At 44.4% G+C, this 21,551-nt stretch overlaps 1 protein-coding gene across 3 annotated transcripts in view; it reads left to right on the top strand.

Moving 5' to 3' along the window:
* Positions 1-21,551, top strand: part of LOC147108131 (rho GTPase-activating protein 45-like) — a 245,525-nt gene that overhangs the window by 207,226 nt on the left and 16,748 nt on the right. For all 3 annotated transcript variants that reach the window (XM_086004625.1, XM_086004624.1, XM_086004626.1), the window contains 6 exons: positions 4,356-4,493; positions 5,667-5,857; positions 9,033-9,196; positions 16,179-16,280; positions 18,843-18,941; positions 19,652-19,815. In XM_086004625.1, coding sequence (XP_085860751.1) covers positions 4,356-4,493; positions 5,667-5,857; positions 9,033-9,196; positions 16,179-16,280; positions 18,843-18,941; positions 19,652-19,815 — 858 coding nt within the window. The remainder of the gene's footprint in view (positions 1-4,355; positions 4,494-5,666; positions 5,858-9,032; positions 9,197-16,178; positions 16,281-18,842; positions 18,942-19,651; positions 19,816-21,551) is intronic.

The following is a 21,551-nucleotide window of genomic DNA, read 5'->3' as shown; positions in this document are numbered from 1 at the left end:
TCGCTCTCTCGCTCTCTCTCTCTCTCTCTCTCTCTCTCTCTCAGAATGCGTGGTGCAAAAATGTCACCAACAAAAAAAGACAGGAAGCGGTCGCCTTTAAATAGCGCTTCCCCAGTCCCCGACTGCAAAACGCTCCCCTCGACCTGTTGTTGCTAGCAGCAGGCAAAAGGCAGGGACGGAAAGGCACTCGCCTGACGTCACGATCTGCCGGCGCAAGAGATCGTGGCAGTAGTGTTTAGTGCCGCCGCAAAATGTCTAGTTAATTTTGCGAGCGGTGCAAACATCGCCTCGTCCGGGCGCTAGTTGCTTTGCGCCCCATTAGCACCCTCTTAAGGCGCTAACGAGAGGCGCAAACCAACTGAATTTTTCCTCCAGAATTTCTCCAATTGCTTAATGTGAATTTTAAAGCAGCGTTCTTTGGGTTCAGGTTCAACTTGTACAGGGTATATGGATAGGGGCGTTTCTGGCTCTGGTTGAGTCAAACTGGTTTGTCTGTTGATGTGCAGTAAGATTACTGTAATGGAAGGGGGTTGAATTTAATCTTCTGTATTTTTGTGAGAAAATGGCAAAATCAATTTTAATCTGTGTCAAAGGATTTTCTCAGGCAAAATATGGGATTTATTTACCTGGGTTTGTTATTTTTAGCAAAATTGTAGAAGTGGGGAACACTGCTTTATACTACAGATAAACAGAACAAAAATCTCCAGAGCCATTCATTTTTATTTGTCATTTAAAAAGATTTTACTTGTCAAATTACATGGCAGAGTAATCTTAATCAGAGAGTGGGACCAACATAAAGTGCCAAGTACAGGAATCTGACAGGTACCAGGTGCATTGGATGTTGGCAGTTCAAATGTACAGATAAATAGCCTGAGATCATTCAGACCAGAAACAAGATTAAAACCCTTATCTCAATGAACAGAAAACAGACAACTGTAAACAGGCCAATGTGATGTATACCATGCATGCACTTGTCTTGAAGTCCAGATGATCTGGTGCTGCTGGGAACTGGCTGTACCGTTCCATCAATGGGATGACAACCTCAGTCACACTGTGACATATTACACTGTCCCTAACAGAACTGCAAAGAACATGTCATTTTGCAAGTTCCTGATGGCATATTAATATTGCAGAATTGCTTCAATAGGAGATCCTGTCCTAGATGGTGAAGAAACCTCTGCACGGATATTCTGATCCCTACGGGTGTGTACTCAGTTTTAGGCATGCACTGCACATGCGCTGGAAACCGGCATTTCCGATCTGTCAAGAAAGCTCTTGACAGATCTTCCAGCTGCCCGGGAGAAGGTCCTCTGCAGGCAGATAGTTCCACTTTTTGAAGACCCTCCGCCCGCAGAAAACACTTACAATTCTTGCGCCTGGTAAAAGCAAGCATAAGGCCTGCTTTTACCAGGATAAGAGTTGAAAAAAAAGTTTTTTAAAAAATGAATTTTTCACTGATTTATCATTTAAAAATACTTTTTAAAAAGGTAAGTTTTATTTTTAGCCCCGTAAAAAAAACTTTTTTTTTTGTTTAAAATAGTTAATTTATTGTAATTTCAAGTCATTTTAAAAAGGTGATTTTTTATTTTTATTTACAGTTTTACTATGTTTTGGGGGTGATCTCCATTCATATATTTGACAGGTCTATCTGTCAAATGTATGAAGGGAGATTCCCTTCTTTGATTGGCTCCCCATGGCCCACGTGATTCCAGGGACGCTGCGAACTACCTGCGCCTCTGGGATACGTGGGCCCTGCGCACCAACAGTTTGGAGAGGCCCAGGATCGAAACTGTGCACCTACCGGGAGCCCTCGGGTAAGGGTGCAGATTTTTCCAGATCGCAGTCCTCCGCCCTGCGATCGGAATATCTGGGCCATTATTATATACAGCAGCCATATCACATTCCTTTGTTCTCTAATTTAAGAGGTGTTAGCCCATTTCAAATAAACATGTAAATACCTGCAGTACTTCATTGACTGTGAAGCGCTTTGGGACATCCGGTAGTTGTGAAAAGCGCAATATAAATGCAAGTCTTTTTTTTTTCCTTCTTTCCTTTTTCTCTTTCTCCCTCCCTCCTTTTTCCCATCTTTCCTTTTTCTCTTTCTCCCTTCCTCCTTCCCTCCCCTAATGTATGAATACGTGAAGCATTCTTCCACTCCTGTTGCCAATGGTAATTTTATAATACAGATATAATGTAATTCTGTATGCCTGTAAGATTATGAATGTTTCATATTATCTTAACAATGTTCATATATAGGTGTGAATGTACACCTTAATGTACAATGGCTTCACAAAATATATAATGGCTTCACAAAATATATATGAATGTACCCTTAAATTTACAAATCCTTCTTAAGATATGTGCATGAATGTACACCTTTATATAGAATAACTGCATGAATGCACTTCTCTTGAGAACCCATTTTTTAAAAAGTTCATTATGGAAAAAGTGGCAAAGCTCACAAGTGTCACTATTTAAATTGAACATGTAGAGCAAAAAGAATCACAATTGTGCTCTGCTTTTTTTCTATAATCTTGTGTGTTTTTGCAATTAATTGGCTCTGATGTACTTGGTGACAACCTGCAATCATGAAGGGTGCTATATAAATGTCTGTCTCTTTCTGTTCTTTCTTTCTCCACTATATAACAGGACATTAAATTTTGTACTTTGCAACTAGATATTGTAAATTGCGCATAATTATTCTGCATGATCTTTCACTGATCTATGCCTCCGTAACATTACAAAAGCTATCATATGAAGTTAGTATGAATTCAAGAATATTCTTCCTTAAGACCTAAAACCTAATTGGTTAAACTTTTTTTTAATGTGTGTGTTTTAAATAAACAGCTTAAGGACTGCCTTAAGGTGATGCTGCTGGGAATTTGGTGCAAATACCGTAAGCCAAAAAAGATCACCCATTGGAAAATTTCCCTATATATTTCATAAAACACAATGACCTCATTGAAGATCAGTATAAGATTCCCTAGGTTGCGTTAAAAAGCTGTCAGTGAAGTAACACACTTGGTGCATGCTTAACATTGCAATACTGTAAAATTCTTTACTGTAACAGTTGTCACTGCAAGGCTAGTTACAGTAGCAACAGCCAACTCCTGTGTTCGGTTAAGGAAGACTCATTTTGACATCTAATGCCAAGAACGGTTCCCTTTAGTCCTGTAATTTGAATATCTGTATTCTTGGAAAATGGAAAATTAGTTCATACCATGATAACAGTAGATTGAACGTCAATTTACTGGATTCAGTACATTCTGGCACTCTTTTTAGTAACACGCTAACTTGTGCACCTAATTATTCACAATACAATGTTAATAGGTTTATGGAATTGTGTGATGCCCCTTTTAAGCTCTGCTTTTCCATGTGAATCTACCATAACTCTAGTAGATCAGCAGAACCGCCTGACTGAAATTGGTCAATTACACCCTTTCGCCGGTGATTCCACTGGTCCCCGCTGGAATTACGTGGGGGGCGACTGGAAGCCCCACAGAATTTCAGGGCCATGGTACTTGCAGCACATGGAGTATCTTTCCATCAGTACAGTATGTTTTTTTTTCCTATGCTATTTGTCACTCTATGCATCTGTCTTAGCTTGTCCGGTGTCTCACGTGCTCTTTGTATTTATTTCAGTTTATCTTCTACACCTTCCCACGCCTGCTGCTCTAATGCAGGGTCTCTTTAATTCATGGTCCTCTTAATTGGCCTTTTAACAAGTTTAAGCTATAGTTTCACTACTACTTCAGATACCTAGGAGGAATTTGGGTGAAAGCGCAAACAGTGGGCTGGTGAACACACTGGAATTTCCTTTGCGCTAACACATACTATGCCCATGGGCTAAATGTAATGCATAGACAACACTCCCTCCATGTCTTACTTCATATTGACAGGGCCCTTCACACACGAATCCCTAAGCTCCTTAACCATGTTTCATTCATTCTCATTTTCTTCAAAAACAATTTGATTTTAACCATTTCTTGACAAAATTCAGTATGAGATCAGTAAGTGGTTATCTAGAATCACATTTTGTTCTAGCACTTTGGAACAGGAGTAGGCCATTCAGCCCCTTGAGCCTGTTCCGCCATTCAGTTAGATCATGAACGATCTGTATCTTAACTCCATCTACCCGCCTTGGTTCCGTAACCCTAATACCATTGTCCAACAAAAATGCTATCATTCTCAGTTTTGAAAATTTCAATTGGCCTAACCTCAACAGCTTTTTGGGGGCGAGTATTCCAGATTTCCACAACCCTTTGTGTGAAGAAGTGCTTCCTGACATTTCTGATGCTTCTTAATCCCTTCAGCTCATATTGAAATTAATATTTTCTAATGCTTGTATGCTGCAGGCTGATGAAGCGGAGGCAACGTACAGAACCTGCATTGCAGATGCCAAGACACAAAAACAAGAGCTGGAAGATGTGAAAGTGAATGTACTGCGACAGATCCAGGAAATCATCAGACAGAGCGACCAGACACTGAAATCCGTGCGTGTACCTTCGTCCACTTTAGTTTTAATATTGTTATTTCTGTTCGGGCTGAAAGAGGAAGCAACAGAGACTGTAGACATTCACAGGAAGGATGAGGGCTGGTCAGAGTTCACCATAGAGGTTAAAACATTCACTTTACACTGCCACGGTGAAGGGTTTAATTGCTGGCAGTAGTTGGCACATCACCAGTTCAGCAGCTTCTGCCGTTCTCGTCTAGTCTGCTAGTTGTCCTTGACCTTTATTTCCTTGACCTCACATTCAGCAGTCCTCGTAGCGACTTAAGGAGAATAAATGAAGATGCATGCAAATATAAATTTAGCCCAGGTAAAGTGGTTGATAGCCAGGGCCAGACATGCATTTTCAGGAATATCTTTGGGAAATGAGTGACATCCACACAATGGGAGGTGGATGGGGCAGCGGGCAGGTCATGCAAGCCTTGATTTGTATATCAGTGACTGAGGAGACATGTTTTATTATGTCTGGCCTGGAAACAAGAGTATAGTTCCAGACCCCAAGCATAGAGACCTGGGTCCAGTCAGATGTCTCCAATTACATAAGAACATAAACAGGAGCAGGAGTAGGCCAATCGGCCCCTCGAGCCTGCTCCACCATTCAATAAGATCATGGCTGATGCAATCTTGGCCTCAACACCACTTTCCCGCTCTCTCCCCATACCCCTCGACTCCCTTGTAGTTTAAATGTTTGTCAATCTCTGTCTTGAATATATTCTCATTGACACATATAAAATTCTTAAGGGGCTTGACAGGGTAGCTTCTGGGAGGATGTTTCCCCTGGTTAGGGGGTGTAGAACCAGGGGTCACAGTCTCAGAATAAGGGGTCGGCCATTTAGGACTGAGATGAGAAATTTCTTCACTCAAAGGGTGGTGAATCTTTGGCATTCTCTACCCCAGAGAGCTGTGGAGGCTCAGTCGTTGAGTATATTCAAGACAGAGATCGATAGATTTTTGGATACGAAGGGACTCGAGGGATATGGGGATAGTGCGGGAAGGTGGAGTTGAGGTAGATGATCAGCCATGATCTCATTGAATAGCGGAGCAGGCTCGAGGGGCCAAATGGCCGACTCCTGCTCCTGTTTCTTATTGTTCTTATGTTTAGATAAAGTCCAAATTCCACTTACTTTATTTAAGTCTCTTTTTTTGGAATTTTCAGGCCACCATCTCCTACTACCAGATGATGCACATGCAAACAGCACCACTCCCAGTGCACTTCCAGACACTGTGTGAGAGCAGCAAGTTGTACGACCCAGGCCAGCAGTACGCATCTTACGTCAAAGACCTCCAGATGGAGGCGGAAACAGAATCACATTATGATTTTGAGTCCTATTCATCTCAGATGACATGGTATGTACCTGCTTTATTACATCTCCGATTCTTTATTTTAGGTAGGGCCACTCATGTGAGAGAGTCAAGGGAAATGACGAGATGGATGTGTTCTTTTTCTTTTCTCGGGATTTCGGGATGTGGCCGTCGCTGGCAAGGCCGGCATTTATTGCCCATCCCCGAGTTGTCCTTGAGAAGGTGATAGTGGGCCTTCAATCCTGTAATTCAATATCGGTGTGATGTCAGGCTGCATCAAGTAGAGTCACAGTTCAACTTGACGCCAGGACAGAGATGGCCATTCCTGTGACCTTCTGTTCACTTGTCTATCTGTTCCTGAAGAACTACCTTATCACAGAAGAGGGGGAGGAGCAGACAGTCTCATCCCCTTTCAGCACTCTGAGTTTAAAGAAAAGTAACGTTTTACGGTGTAAGAATCACAATCCTGATGGTGTGATATGTTACAGATATTATATTCATTATAAAGTGTAGATCAGGAACATGTAGTTAATGGGTATTTTCCCAAGACCCTCCTTAGGCTGAATGGTGAGTTGAGGCCCACTTTAAAATCAAAATTGTCCTGCATTTCAATAATGCTTTATCATAGCTGAAGAACATCTCATAGTGTTTCACAAAATATATTATTATTTTGGAGTGCAGTTGTTATGTAGGCAAACATAGACCTTTATTTGACGTTAATGCCAATATTTAGCAAAGTTTGCGCACTCTATTTGATATCCAACTAAACCTCACCCGTACTAAAGCTCTCACTATTCCAAGATCAAAATTGCATTCAGCAACATACTTTTGAAGTCTCTTTGCAGGGTTAACAAATTCGCAAAAAGCTTTGTAATTGTAAAGCCATTCCTGTTAAACACAAGTCTAGTTATAAGGGGGATGGGCCAAGTGAAAGCCCATCAATCACAGGTGCCAGTAAGTCAGGTCCCACTTCTGTTTTATGTCTGTTTATTCAGTGACATCCTATCAGCTGTTGAGCTAATCTGCTCTTAACTACCTGCTCCAGGCTGGCACCATCTAATTACATGACACTAAACAGAGAGCCTGAGGTAATCCATGCTACTGCTGGATGAGGTCCTCAAGCATTCCAAAGGCCTGGAGAAAGATAAACAGTTGGGTTAATAATAAAGGTCTTGAACCTCAGAGAAATGCTTCTTCCATTCTCAGAATCTTTCATTTCAGGATAACGTAATGGCAGCTTGAAATGAAAAGTTATTCTGTGGGCAGCGTGCATTGCTGCCGTGTAACCTAAGAACATAATGTTTTGGAACAGGATAAGACCCAACAACCCGCCTCCTTGACAGAAATCAACCTTGCCTACCCACTTTCTCACCAAACCCATCGATCCCTTCTTTCTCCAGAAATGCATTCAACTGTCTCTTGAACCCATTTATACTGTCTGCTTTACAGAGAAAACACTGCAGGTACATCACCGGTCTGTCAGCATCCTGAAGGGAGACAAGATGGGTTGTGTTTTGGGGGGTTTCGACCCGATGAAAACATTAACCTGTTTTTTCATCATTTCAGATGCTGATGGACCTGCTGTGCATCTCGGGCATTTTCTGTTTTTGTTTCAGATTTCCAGCAAGTGCACCTTTTCCTTTTTATCTACACTGTCTGACTCAGTTACCTTTCCTGGTAACTTGTTGTACAAATCCAGTGTCGTCTGGGCTGCTGTTGTTGTTTCGTATGACTTCGATGCTTTTGTGCTTTTCAGACCGGGGGGCCGCTTTCGGGTGTTCAGTCGTCGTCTTGATGACATTAGCTGGCAAGTTCTCGGTGAACTAGCACACACAGCGTGACCACGTGTAGGTTGTCATCAGCTCCCCATCATTTGGGTGAAAAAGTTCCAGCTGGTCACTCCATACTTCCTCATTATTAAGAAAGAAAGAACTTGCATTTATATAGCGCCTTTCACAGCCTCAGGACATCCCAAATTGCTGTACAACCAATTGAAGTACTTTTGAGGTGTAGTCACTGTTGTGTAGGAAGCAATGCAGCCAATTTGCACACAACAAGGCCCCACAATCAGCAATGTGATGATGATCAGATAATCTGTTTTGGTGATGTTGGTTGAGGGAATAATATTGGCCAGGACACCGGGAATAACTCCCCTGCTCTTCCACGAAATAGTGTAATGGGAACTTCCACGTCCACCTGAGAGGGCAGACGGGGCCTCAGTTTAGTGTCTCATCCAAAAGACGGCACCTCCGACAGTGCAGCACTCCCTCAGCACTCCGCATTCCTTCACTGCTGCACTGGAGTGTCCGCCTAGATTTTGTGCTCAAGTCTCTGGAGTGGGACTTGGACTCAAAACCTGACTCCGAGGCGAGAGTGCTACTGACTGAGCCACGGCTGAGACACTCGTATGTTTATGCTCTGGCATTTATATCCAGCAATGCAAAGATCCCACTTCATAATTTGAAGAAGAGTAGGGCAGTTTCCCCATGCGTCCTGGCAAAATATTCATCCCTCGACCAATACCAACAAAACAGATGCACTGAATATTTATCTTAATTGCTGTTTGCGGGATCTTGCGGTACACGAATTGGCTGCCTCGTTCATTTGCAACACAACAGTGACTACACTTCTAAAGTGGCTCATTGGTTGTGAAGTGTTTTGGAACATTCTGAGGATGTGAAAGATGCCATAAATGCAAGTCCTACCTTAAAGAAAAAAAAAAAATTGTCCTCCACTATTTAAATTTTTTTTTACATATAGTTTGTATATGTAGGTGTATAATCATACACATTTTGTGATAGTGTATTTCCTATAGACTAGTAGCTAAGATTTGCGAACAGCTGTATAGGCCAAGTTCACTAGCCGCTCCAGTTTCCTTTAACACGCACAGCACCACTGTGCTTTCACAAGCATGTATTTCACCCATGACGTAATTTGTATTGGCCTATACATGTACAGTGGTTTGGAGGAGTTAAACTGCCCGATTGTGTGCAGCCAGTATAAGCTGGCGATGCCTCCTCTCAATGGGTCACAGCCACCCAGTAAAGCACCTTCAAAATCAGCTAATATGTGACTCTGTTAATTGGACTTTCAAGTATATTGAAAATACCTTTTGTAGTACCAAATAGTTACTGTGAATTGAGTCAAATTTCACTCCCTAGATGCAAAGCCTAAAAGTGAGTCTGATTACGATTTAATCTGAATTTTTCTCCTCTTGCAGGTCTCCCCATATAAGGGCTCGTAAGGGCAGCTTCAATGCTCACGACTTTTCTTCCAATACCCCGAACGAGGTGCAGTCCCAATCCTCAATGGATGAGCCGGGCAGTCCAGAGGGAGGGCTGACTCAGAAGGAAGCACGAGGCGGAGGCCTCACCGAGAGAAGAGGTAAACCTTAATACTCGGTCACAGTCTCCAGTTGTATTGATTTGTTGGGAATGTGTCAAACCACAGTTCTACACTCCCCCTTTGCAACACTTCCAGCTTAAGCATAAGTCAGCAATCCAAATTGTAAAAATGATATAACTGTCTCGTTTTTGGTCATGTTTGATTGTAAGATTAGAATTTTTATTAGGCAGATAGAATGTCCTATCTACCAGAGCAATACAAAGCAAGATTTCAGAGCATGACTCTTGGAAGAAAAGCAGAAAGGGACATTCTCCCTTCGGGTCGCTGACAGTGCTTAGCACATTTTAAACTTAATGATGTGGGAATGGCAATGGAATTTTAGTTTAACCGCGACATTGCAGTAAGCAAGCATAACTCTCCTTAACAAAGCTAGGTGGGAATGTAAGACGTATGAGGAGAGATTGTGTCGACTGGGCTTATACTCACTGAAGTTTAGAAGATTGAGAGGGGATCTCATCGAAACCTATAAAATTCTGTCAGGCCTGGACAGACTAGATGCAGGAAGGATGTTCCCGATGGCGGGGGAGTCCAGAACCAGGGGTCACAGTCTAAGGATAAGGGGTAAGCCATTTAGGACTGAAATGAGGAGGAATTTCTTCACCCAGAGAGTGGAATTCTCTGCCACAGAGGGCGGTGGAGGCCAATTCATTAAATATATTCAAGAAAGAGTTGGATATATTTCTTAAGGCTAAAGGGATCAAGGGGTATGGGGAGAAGGCAGGGACAGGGTACTGAATTTGGATGATCAGCCATGATCTCATTGAATGGCGGAGCAGGCTCGAGGGGCCGAATGGCCTACTCCTGCTCCTATCTTCTATGTTTGTGAGGAGGATGCAAAGTGGCTTCAAGGGGATATCGACAGGCTAAGTGAGTGGGCAAGAACATGGCAAATGGAATATAATGTGGAGAAATGTGAAGTTACCCAGTTTGGTAGGAAAAATAGAAAAGCAGAGTATTTTTTAAATGGTGAGAGATTGGGAAATGTTGGTGCTCAGGGGGACCTGGATGTCCTTGTACACGAATCACTGGAAGTTAATATGCAGGTACAGCAAGCAATTAAGAAAGCAAATGGTATGTTGGCCTTTAATACAAGAGGATTTGAGTATAAGAGTAAAGACGTCTTCTGCAATTATATAGGGCCCTGGTGAGTCCACACCTGGAGTATTGTGTACAGTTTTGGTCGACTTACCTAAGGAAGGATATACTTGCCATAGAGGGAGTGCAACAAAGGTTCACCAGACTGGTTCCTGGGATGGGGGATTGTCCAATGAGGACAGATTAAGTAGACTAGGCCTATATTCTAGAGTTTAGAAGAATGAGAGGTGATCTCACTGAAACATACAAAATTCTTACAGGGCTTGACAGGGTAGATGCAGGGAGGATGTTTCCCCTGGCTGGGGAGCCTAGAACCAGGGGTCACAGTCTCAGAATAAAGGGTCGGCCATTTAGGACTGAGATGAGGAGAAATTCTTTAGTCAGAGGGTGGTGAATCTTTGGAATTCTCTACCCCAGAGAGCTGTGGAGGCTCAGTCATTGGGTATATTCAAGACAGAGATCGATAGATTTTTGAATATTAAGGGAATCAAGGGATATGGGGATCAGGCAGGAAAGTGGAGATGAGGTAGAAGATCAGCCATGATTTTATTGAATGGCGGAGCAGGCTCAAGGGGCCAAATGGCCTACTCCTGCTCCTATTTGTTATGTTCTTATTGCAGTAAGCAAGCATAACTGTCCTGTATCCCTACACCTTGTCATGATCAATGGGATTTGCAAACCTCTTAATGAAAGCAGTCTGCAGTGTTAATTAAGCTCCAGTTCCTTACAAAGTAATAAATAAGTATGCTGAAAAGCTTAAATAACTTTATTAAAAGCATCCTGAACAACGAAAGCTGCTCCGGTCCAAAATCATGCATTTAGCCGTTTATAGTGTGAAATCTTACACCCCCTGCAGTAACCAATGCAAAGCGGCATTTTATAGACGTGCCAGCTTTGTGGTTGTGTCTCTCTGCACAGTTCGTCTATCATCTTTGTAAAAGGGAAACTTGCACAACCAATTGTCTGCAAATGTACACACAGCTGTTGTGGATCTAAAGCCCAGGTTTGCAACTTCACCCAGTTTGCCTACCAAGTGCAAATCATTACCTTTTTGCTTGCAGCAAAGTCAAAATAAATTTGCAGATTCCAAATGCTATAATCAGATATAACTCCAGCCCATTCCTCTTCCTGAAAATGTGTTCAGCAAACTTCTTAATGTTTGAGAAGGGAGAATAGTCAGAACACTGAACACATTAGGCATCATGAAGTTCCCAACAGTAACTTCTAAGGTCGTCATCTTGCTGAAGTTGCAGTTACTGGGAGGGGAGATTTCCACTCTCCTATTCATGTCAACACTTTGAACATCGGCATAAAGAATGCATTTATACTTTTACTATAAATAGAAAGCAATGGAAAACTACCCCTCCCTCCCCCGTGGAGTTGTGGGCCAGTGTTAGGAGACCAGGACTATGAAGGCAGGACACACTGCAGAAATGGGAGCTCTGCGGATTTGACATCAATCTAGCAGAAAGGTCACAAACCAGACCCTCGTGACGTGACAGGGCTGTTGCGGACCTACAACTCTGAGACATCCTGGGTTTAACCTTGGCTCAGGTGACACCCAGCTGATGATCATGAGCGACTGATGTATTGACGTATCCAAAGCATTACATATAAAGGCAGGCAGATGATCTATACTACTCGTATACATCCATACAGTAAATTAATCAAAATCTTGGACAGTACATCACCATGTACTTCTTATCTGAGTTTGAAATATGTAATCTTGTTTGCCTATTGCCATCCCAGTGCCAGTTATTAATAACCAAAGTAAACTGTATTTGACAGCTGACATCTAATGTGAAAGCTTTGGTCTCTCCTTGAACCAATGGACTTCCTTTTTTTATTCGTTCATCGGATGTGGGCGTCGCTGGCAATGCCAGCATTTATTGGCCATCCCTGGTTGCCCTTGAGAAGGCTGGTGGTGAGCCGCCGCCTTGAACCGCTGCAGTCCGTGTGGTGAAGGTACTCCCACAGTGCTGTTAGGGAGGGAGTTCTGGAACTGTACAGCAGGTTAGTTGGGATCTGAAAGAGGAAGGTTAATGTTTTGGGTGGAGTCCCTCATGAGTTCTCAATAATGGTCCCCTCGTAATGCTACCGATCTTTCTCTTTCAGATGATGCCGGACATGTTATGTTTTATCAGATTTTTAGCATTGGTGATTTTCTTTATTAATTAATACATTCTAGTACAATATTTTGTATAGGACTGTCATTAATGAGGCAGACTATAGGTCAAGTTTATCACAAATCAGTCATTGATCTCTTCTTCTCCTTAGGCAGTCCCTCGGAACCGAGGATGACTTGCTTCCACATTAAAAATAAGTTCTCAGGTGACTGATGGAGTCCAATGCGGGACCTACAGTCTCTGTCGCAGGTGGGGCAGATGGTGGTTGAAGGGGCGGGTGGGTGAGGTGCTTGGGTTGACGTACGCTTCTTGCGCTGCCTTGCGCTTGGCTTCCGCTTGCTCCCAGCGAAGAGACTCGAGGTGTTCGGCGTCTTCCCGGATGCTTCTCCTCCACTTTGTGCAGTCTTGGGCCAGGGATTCCCAGGTGTCGGTGGGGATGTTACACTTTTTCAAGGAGGCTTTGAGGGTGTCCTTGAAGCATTTCCTCTGCCCACCTGGGGCTCTCTTGCCGTGTCGGAGTTCCGAGTAGAGCGCTTGTTTTGGGAGTCTTGTATCGGGCATGTGGACAATGTGACCCGTCCATCGGAGCTGATCAAGCGTGGTCAAAGCTTCGATGCTGGGGATGTTGGCCTGAGCAAGAACACTGATGTTGGTGCGCCTATCCTGCCATTGGATTTGCAGGATCTTGTGGAGGCAGCGTAGGTAGTACCTCTCCAGTGCTTTGAGGCGCCTGCTGTACATGGTCCATGTCTCTGAGGCATACAGCAGGGCAGGTATCACTGCTGCTCTGTAGACCATGAGCTTAGTGCCGGGTTTGAGGTCCTGGTCTTCAAACACTCTTCCTCAGGCGACCGAAGGCTGCACTGGCACACTGAAGGCAGTGTTGGACTTCGTCATCGACGTCTGCCCTTATTGACAGTAGGCTCCCGAGGTATGGAAAATGGTCCACGTTGTCCAAATCCTTGTCATGGATTTTGATAATCGGGGGGCAGTACTCTGTGGCGGGGGCAGGTTGGTAGAGGACCTTTGTCTTACGGATGTTTAGTGTAAGGCGCATGCTCTCATACACTTCGGTGAAGGTGCTGACGATGGTTTGGAGTTCGACCTCCGAGTGAGCGCAGACGCAAGCATCGTCTGCATACTGTAATTCGACAACAGAGGATGGGATGACCTTGGATCTGGACTGGAGGTGACGGAGGTTGAACAGTTTCCCATTTGTTCTGTAAATTAGCTCCACTCCAGTGGGGAGCTTACTGAGGGTGAGATGGAGCATTGCAGCAAGGAAGATCAAGAAAAGCGTTGGTGCGATGACACAGCCTTGCTTGACCCCGGTTCGTACGTGAATTGGGTCTGTGGTGGAACCGTTGGTCAGGATCACGGCTTGCATGTCGTCGTGAAGCAGCTAAAGCAGATACAAAACATTTCTCACTCCACAGGAGTTAGTGCCATAGAAACCAAGGAGGAATCACTGCATACAAACCTATGAAAAGCAGAACAGGAAAATACCATCAGGCTTAACAAGAAACAGTGCAATCACATACACCATTTACCCACCCCTTAAATATTCAGCCTCTCTCAGAAAACACTTCCAGCCAATTTAGGAAAAACTCTTGAGAAATTCTTCTCCGCCTCCCTGAGGCAAACAAGCAAAGCTCCAGAAGACCAGGATAGTCCATTACTCATGATCATCTCAGCTAACTGACAACTTACCTTCTTTAACTGGAACTAGCCTCTTTACTCGGGAACTTGGCTAACGAGTCCATACCCATATGTTTTGTTAGTCTGCTACAGTGGGTGATGACGCTGTGTGAAAAGAAATACCTGGGATGTAACATTACTCTTTGCCTCAGGACCTTATGAGCCATGATCACTAGTCCTGCCATCTCGATCTACCTAAAATAACCTCCCTATCTATCCCAAATAACCTCTCTAACTGGACTGAATCCAATCACTTCACCATTGTAAAAATCCCAATCATGTTCCCTCTAAGCCTTTCTCTACATTGATTAGCCCTAACTCTATGAGCCTGCCCTTATAACTAAGAGTCCTAAGGCTAGGTATCAATCTAGTAGCCCGCACCGTATCAAGAGCCTTGAGAACGGCATGGAACAAACTTGGCCTTAAACACAATTCACGCTTACGTGGCTTCCTGCTAAATGGAGAAGCAGTTGGAGAAGTTCCTGCTGAACGGTTAATTATCGTGTATAATTAAATAATAAAGCATTTAGTTTGACAGTTTAAATAAAATATACTATCCCTGTATAAACATTTATAAATTTAAACTGCATTAAACAAATTGTAACTACCAGTTATATAATCGTGCTGAAGTGTATTTAAGTACATTGGGTATTGCACAAGTAAACGGCTAATAAATAGAGAAAATGGATGCTCAGGATGGATTCAGCAAGTAATCTTATTGCGGGGGTTCACACAAGATTATAGGAGTGAAGTTCAAACACTTTATAACAGTCAAACCCCCAAAGTCAGATTATTGACTTAAAATCACTGTCCAGGATCCAATTTTTAATACCTTTTTACAATGCAATTGGTGAGAGCAGGTTTTTATCTTCAGTTTCATGAGACTGTGAACCATGTTAAAGTCTTCACTGAAGGAGTAATGACTGTGATGACCTGCAGTTGATAACGGGATATAACAGTCAGAAGGGGAAACATTCGGTCGCTTTGCACCTAAGAGGGCGCTAATGGGGCGCAACGCAACTAGCGCCTGGGTGCGACGATGTTTGCGCCGCTCGCGAAATTGACCAGACATTTTGCGGCGGCGCTAAACACTGCTGCCACGATCTCCTGCACCTGCAGATCGTGACGTCAGTCGAGCGTGCAACGCCCCGGTAGCACCCCGGACCGGATATTGAGTGGCACCCCCTGCCTTACTGCCTGCCGCTAGCAACAACAGGTTGAGGGGAGCGTTTTGCAGTCGGGAAGGGACTGGGGGACCACTGTTTAAAGGCGACCGCTTCCTGTCTTTTTTTGTTGGCGACATTTTTGCACCACGCATTCTGAGAGAGACTGACTTCTGGAAAGATTCAACGCTGTGTGAAGGAGTTTTGGGTACTGAACAGCACTTTGCAGGTTCATTTTGATTTGACCTTTGCATCGATTTAGAAGAGACTATGGGGGCTGCACTCTGAGCTCTTTCCCTGGGCCTCCCCATTGTTCTTTCCAGCAGAATTGATGTACAGGTCTCTCCAGGCCGAGATTCAAGGCTGCAATGAGCAGGGTGTGGATGAAGAGCAAGATCAACCCTCCCCTTTAAGAACTGGCTGGCGCCTTTGTGTCTGTGTTCCATTGCTGACTGACATCACATGAGCTTCGCCAGCGCTCTGAGGTAGCGCCTCGCTCCTCTGCGTTAGCGCCTTGAGAGGCGTGTAGCGCCTGATTTAGCACTCCAATCACCTCCAAGGGCAATAGAAGCCAAGTTTGCAGTCGGAGGCAATAATTAGCACCAGGCGCTAAACTTTGCGCCCGGTCGATTAATTGCGCCCCAAAAGGGGCGATACCGAATTTCTCCCCCAAAATATATTAAGTTGAATTAAAGTGAAACATTAAAAAAATTTACTTAATTGCTTTTTTGTATATATTTATATAGTGTACTTGAAAGAATAAAAAGCAGGAGCTGAGAATTAAGGATACATTTTCTGTGTATGGGAATGCTAACTAATGACTTCAAATCTGCATCTAAATTGTAGTCTGTAACTAGTCGTCCTGTTTGGCCCTTTCAGGAGTCCGTAGTCACCAGGTGCACAAATCCTGGCCCACTACCATGAGCGATGCAGACAGTGTTGGAGGAGGCAGTGGTCTGGATTCTCCCTCTTCTACAACAGGTAGGATTACCAAACTTTCACAGAAAATATACAAAAACAAATTGAATCTAAATTATTTAGCAGGTTATATAATTTAGTTAAATTTACTTTAATCTATTCAGCTTTACCCCATTACACCCTCACTTCTATTGCCCCTTTCAACACATATTCTTTCTGTCAAGAGGGTAGGGTTGGTGGTTCAGACAATGGGCCTTTAATGGTTCATAACAAGGTCAATGAGTAGAGCATTTGATGGTGCAGAACAGAACCCCTGCTAGCATCTCCTGTGATCCAAGGTATAATATCGCCTCATTGTCTTGGAATCCATCAAAAAACTTGCCAAACTTCCGCTGTCAAAGGAAGCCAAATTTGAGTGGCACTGAAGGTCAGGATTTGGACTTAGGCTGCCTAAGTGGGAGTCCAGTACTTTTCTGCTGCATTTACATGGACCACCCATCACTTACCTGATTAGGGTCAGGCTCAGAGTCATGTGGACAAATTAAATATTTTAGGATGTGAATTGTGTTAAAGTCTGGCAGTCAAATATGCATTTGAGTTTAGTTCCTGCTCTGGTGGGTGAATTAGACTGCACTCCTCTGGTAGTGTTGCCTTCATCTGTGGGAGAAAGAAACACAAACTCGGAGGGGGGGTGTGGGGATTTTAACTGGTAGCAGGTTTCTGGCAGGCAGGGGGTAGGTCAAATGTCAAACTAACCACCCTCCCCCGACGGGATCAATTTGAGGTACGGGCTACTTTGACTCCTGGGCCTCATTTACATACCGCCGGCCAGCTGCCTGCCTGAAAAAGGTGTAAATAGATCAGATGGCCAAGAGGCCACACACTGGCAATCGGGTAAGTCGCAGGAGTAAGGGGGTGGGGTTCGGCAGGTGGGACCCTGAGGGGCTCGGAGCAGCAGAGGCTCCGACTTTCCTAGTGGAGCCCGGAAAAGCACTCCTGCCGCTACAAATATAACGTTAAAATTTACCTTTATAGGGCCCTCCGCTTCTTCCCCGACAGATTTTATTGAGCGGGGCAGCAGTGGTGGGTGCCATGCTCATCAGGGTCCAAATGTCATCATAGAACACTGATTTGCATGTATTAATGAGCCTTCCATTTGAGTTGGGCAGGCGCCTCAGCCGCCTAAATAAAGGCCTCAGTTAAAGCGGGAACAGATCGGTAAGTTTTCAGAGGCAGTTTCAACTGTCCTGTTCCCGCCGGGAAGGGTGGGTTAAAATCCACCCCCACCCCCCGAGTGTCACTCCGTAGTGGATGTATTCCCTCTTCACAAAGTGTGGAAGTATTACTGGTGTTGTGGTGAAAGTGGTTCACCCGTCTAACCATCAGAGGAAAGTGAACAGTAAAATCACTTTGAAGAAAATAGAGGAAAGATTTTTTAAAATTACAAATTTAAAAAGTGAATCAGCCGGTTGAAACCATCCTTCACACTTGGAATCCAGGTACAATGATTAGAACATTAAAAATTTGCAATTACAAAGCCCATATCGTTACTTTACCATCAATCAATAGTCTCGCATATTAGATTAATTTCTCTGAAAAACTGCAAGCACACAAACATCATGGCCGCGATTTTTCCTCTCGATACGGCTTGGGGGCGGGACAGCTACCTTCCGGGTTCCAATCCCGCACCCAACGGCGTCCGACGCACAGACGCGACTTTGCGTCAATTGGCCTTGTTAAGCCCGCCCTGCGGGCTTGCCGACCAATTAAAAGAAAGCCGGTGTCAGATGACATCAGTTGATGACACGTCATCTGCCAGTTTTCTTAAAGGGGCCACGCACAGTTTTTTATGACCGCTGATTTTTCAGTGTTTGACAACATTGAGGTGCTGCAAACACTGACAATCACAGGAGAGCCAGGGCGCAAGGGCTCACCTTTGTACAGTGATTCCCTCCTTAGGCTAGAACAGATGGCAGCTGCAGGTGAGGTTACAGAAGCGATCTGTCACTGGTGAGAGAGGTTCTCCCAATGAGGTGGGACTACACAAACAATTCAAAACTTGTCACCTACAGAAAAGTCTAAATACATTAAAAATGATTTTCCCAACATTTTCTTACCTCTGAAACTCACCAGTATACCATTGGATCCTTCACACCACTTCTGCAGCTGTCATCAATGCAGAAATGTTACAGTAGACCCACAACACGCCACACTTACCTGGCGTGGTGTCCGGTCATCGGGAAGCCCGCAGTCGACCTGTTAAAATTGCAAAAAGCTTCTTAACTGCCTGTTAACAAGCAGTTAAGTGCCTATAATCATCATCCTGCTGTCAGGTGTCGGGTCCATGCACAAATCGGGGACCCGACACCTGGGAAGGTTGATTGGAGGTGGGTTGACGGCGGGTTTCCAACCCGCTGTCAATCTTCGCAATTTTGCCGGATGTCCCGCCTTCAAACCCACCCCCTGAGCACCAGCAAAATGTATCTAGAAATGCACATTGAGAACATTATAATTATTGAGTTCAAGAACCTTTAACAGCATATTTTTACCTGTTGCTTTTAACTAAAAATACATTTCTAGTAAATGATATCAATAAAGTTTTATCTCCAATGTCTCAATCCATAGGTGATTTTTCCAGAAAGTTGCCCAGAATTCCCTCTACTGGTACCATGTCATCCACAGAGGAAGTGGAGGATAAAGACAGCAGCACCAACTTTGAGCAAAGTAAGTTAAATGGAATTTGGAATTTGGTTCCAAGCCACGATACAGAAGCTGAGATTATACTGTGCCTGTATAAATCTAGGGCTCAAAACAGTGCCGTTAGCATCCGCTTGAACCACAGTAAATGTCAGGGTCTCCGGTTTAACGTTGCACCCAAAGGACAGCAGCTCCAACAATGAATCATTCACCCAATACTGCACTGAAGTGTTAAATTAGATTATGGCCCCAAAAATCCGCACGGGTGACATCCCTGAGTCGGTACCAGGAGGCACTCACCAGGAACCTCCGCCGATGACCCCGAGAAACTTTCTAGGGTGGAGGGAGGTTCCCTGATTTCAGTACCAACGGTGGGCACACATGCCACTTGGACGGTATTGGGCGCCCACCAGTTAGGGGGGCCAGAGTGCCTACTCTGGGGAAAGGGGAGCTTTATAAGGGAGGCTGAAAAATGTTCCCAAATCTTTGGGGTTTGAGGGCAGAAGCTGCAAATGAGCCACATTGGCACCAGCCTAAAAGTTGCTGCACCTCGTTCCAACCAGTTGATTGTTAACACCGCCCATAGATTTTCTATTGTCCCAACCAAAATTAGCAGCAGTGAAGCAGTTTTACATAAAGATGAGCTGCAGTCCGATACAGAGCAGCCGGTTTCGGCTTTTGAAAGAAATTTGTCTGTCGCTATTTATTCAATCGCCAGGTGGTTTATTTTCAAACAGGTATCAATGGGATGGCTCCAGAAATAGCGGTGTCAACCGGCCCGTTCAAAAATGTAGGCCTTTCAAAGGCCGCACAAACTCATCGCCTCAGGAAACTTCGTACCCCATCAAAATGCAGAGAGTGTGACAGCTACGTCTATTTCCAGGGGGCTGAATGTGAGGAGGTAAATAACATGGAATCAGAGAAGGACTAAAAGTAGCTGTGGAATCTTGTGATTTTTGTTGTTCGGCAGAGTGGGTTAGGTTTCTCTTTTAGCTCTATCGTTGTCTCCACAATAAATATTCTTGTTAATCCTTTACACCAGTTACATTACACATTTTGCAATGGTGTAACAGGTTTTTAACCTTTTTGGTGTTAACAGACAGATGACTGCACCATTGCTTTTTTCTTAATGTCCTTTGAATGAGACATTAAAACAAGGCCTCATCATTCAGTTCAGATAAATATTAACAGTCCCTTTGAACTATTCCTAGAGCAGGGGGTTCTCTCCAGGTCTCGGTCAACATTCTTCCCTCCGCCAACATCACCAATTGTCTCATTCATCTCAGTGTTGTTTGTGGAATCTGCTGAGTGTGAAACGGCTGCCACATTTACCTACACAGTAACGGTTCCTACACTTCTAGGCAATTCATTAATATAAAACATTTTGGGACACCCTGAAAGGCATGATTAGACACTATGGGCTGGATTTTTCCACCCTCGGCGGGTCCATGGCGGGCAACCTCTGGCGTGTGGGGACCTCGCATCTGTCTCGATCCCAGCCTCCAACAAGATTTTACGATGATGGGGCTTGTTAAGCCCGCCCTGCGAGGTTCCCGGCCAATTAATAGGAAGCAGGTCTGATGACGTCATTTGATGACGCGTCATCAGCCGGTTTCCTTAAAAGGGCCATGTCCAAATTGATTTTGACAGTTCTGCTGTCAGTGTTCTACAGCATTGAGGTGCAGCAAGCATTGCACAAAGGTGCATGGCTGCACCCAGGCTCTCCCATGACTCCTTCGATATGCTTATGGAGGGACTCACAGCACGCAGGGAGGTTCTCTTCTCTTCCAGTGGATGGAAGAGACCTCCCTAGGACACCAACGCAGCCTGGTTGCACATTGCACAGGAGGACACAACCAGGGATATCGTCAGGAGGACCAGGCTGTCATCAGGAGGACCAGGCTGCAGTGGTGCAAACCCTTCAATGATCTCAGTAGATCACGAAACGTTACTGCAAAGTCACACTCAACCTCATCCTGCTGTGCCACTCATCACACCCCCATCACTCTGCCTTCCCTACCCTACTCCTGCACATCCTTACTCGCACCAACTTACCTTGCACCTCCACCCATCCCCCTCTATCTACATTATCACTTCCTCATCTCACTAGCCACCCCTTGCACTCACCCTTATCCTAGTGCAATCATACCAACTAACAATACACAAGGGTTGGCACTTAGGTGTTTTAGCCAATGTACATGTAAACTTTCTGTTAATGTGTTGTCAAGCATTGAAATCCTTATTGTCACCACTTTGTATTCTTGGACAGATTTGTGTGCACCGTTGAAACTGTCTTAGTGAGTTCCAGTGACTGGTGAGACATAACTTCCCCCTCCCCCCCCCCCCTCAATAGTGATGAGTGAGAAAGGAATGGCTTGGACATTGTAGGGATGCTTTATGGTGCTGGTGTGGGGTGGTGCCAACCTGGTGCATCATGTGGCAGCCAGGGTGTACAGTGTTAAGTGAAGTAAATCTGGACATGGTGAGGCCATCGCTGACGTCCTGGGCAGCAATGTGCATGGGTGATAATGCCCTGTGTCCAGTGCAGCATCAGTTGATTGCGGAGAAGGTTGGTGTGGATGTTGGTGCTGCTGGTGTGCCCACTGATGCTGGTGTTGGGGCTGATCGTGTTGGGAT

Source organism: Somniosus microcephalus, chromosome 13 (genome assembly GCF_052327205.1).
Source record: "Somniosus microcephalus isolate GS21.2 chromosome 13, FLI_Smic_1.0, whole genome shotgun sequence".
Taxonomy (NCBI): domain Eukaryota; kingdom Metazoa; phylum Chordata; class Chondrichthyes; order Squaliformes; family Somniosidae; genus Somniosus; species Somniosus microcephalus.
This window is presented reverse-complemented; position numbering and strand designations above follow the sequence as displayed.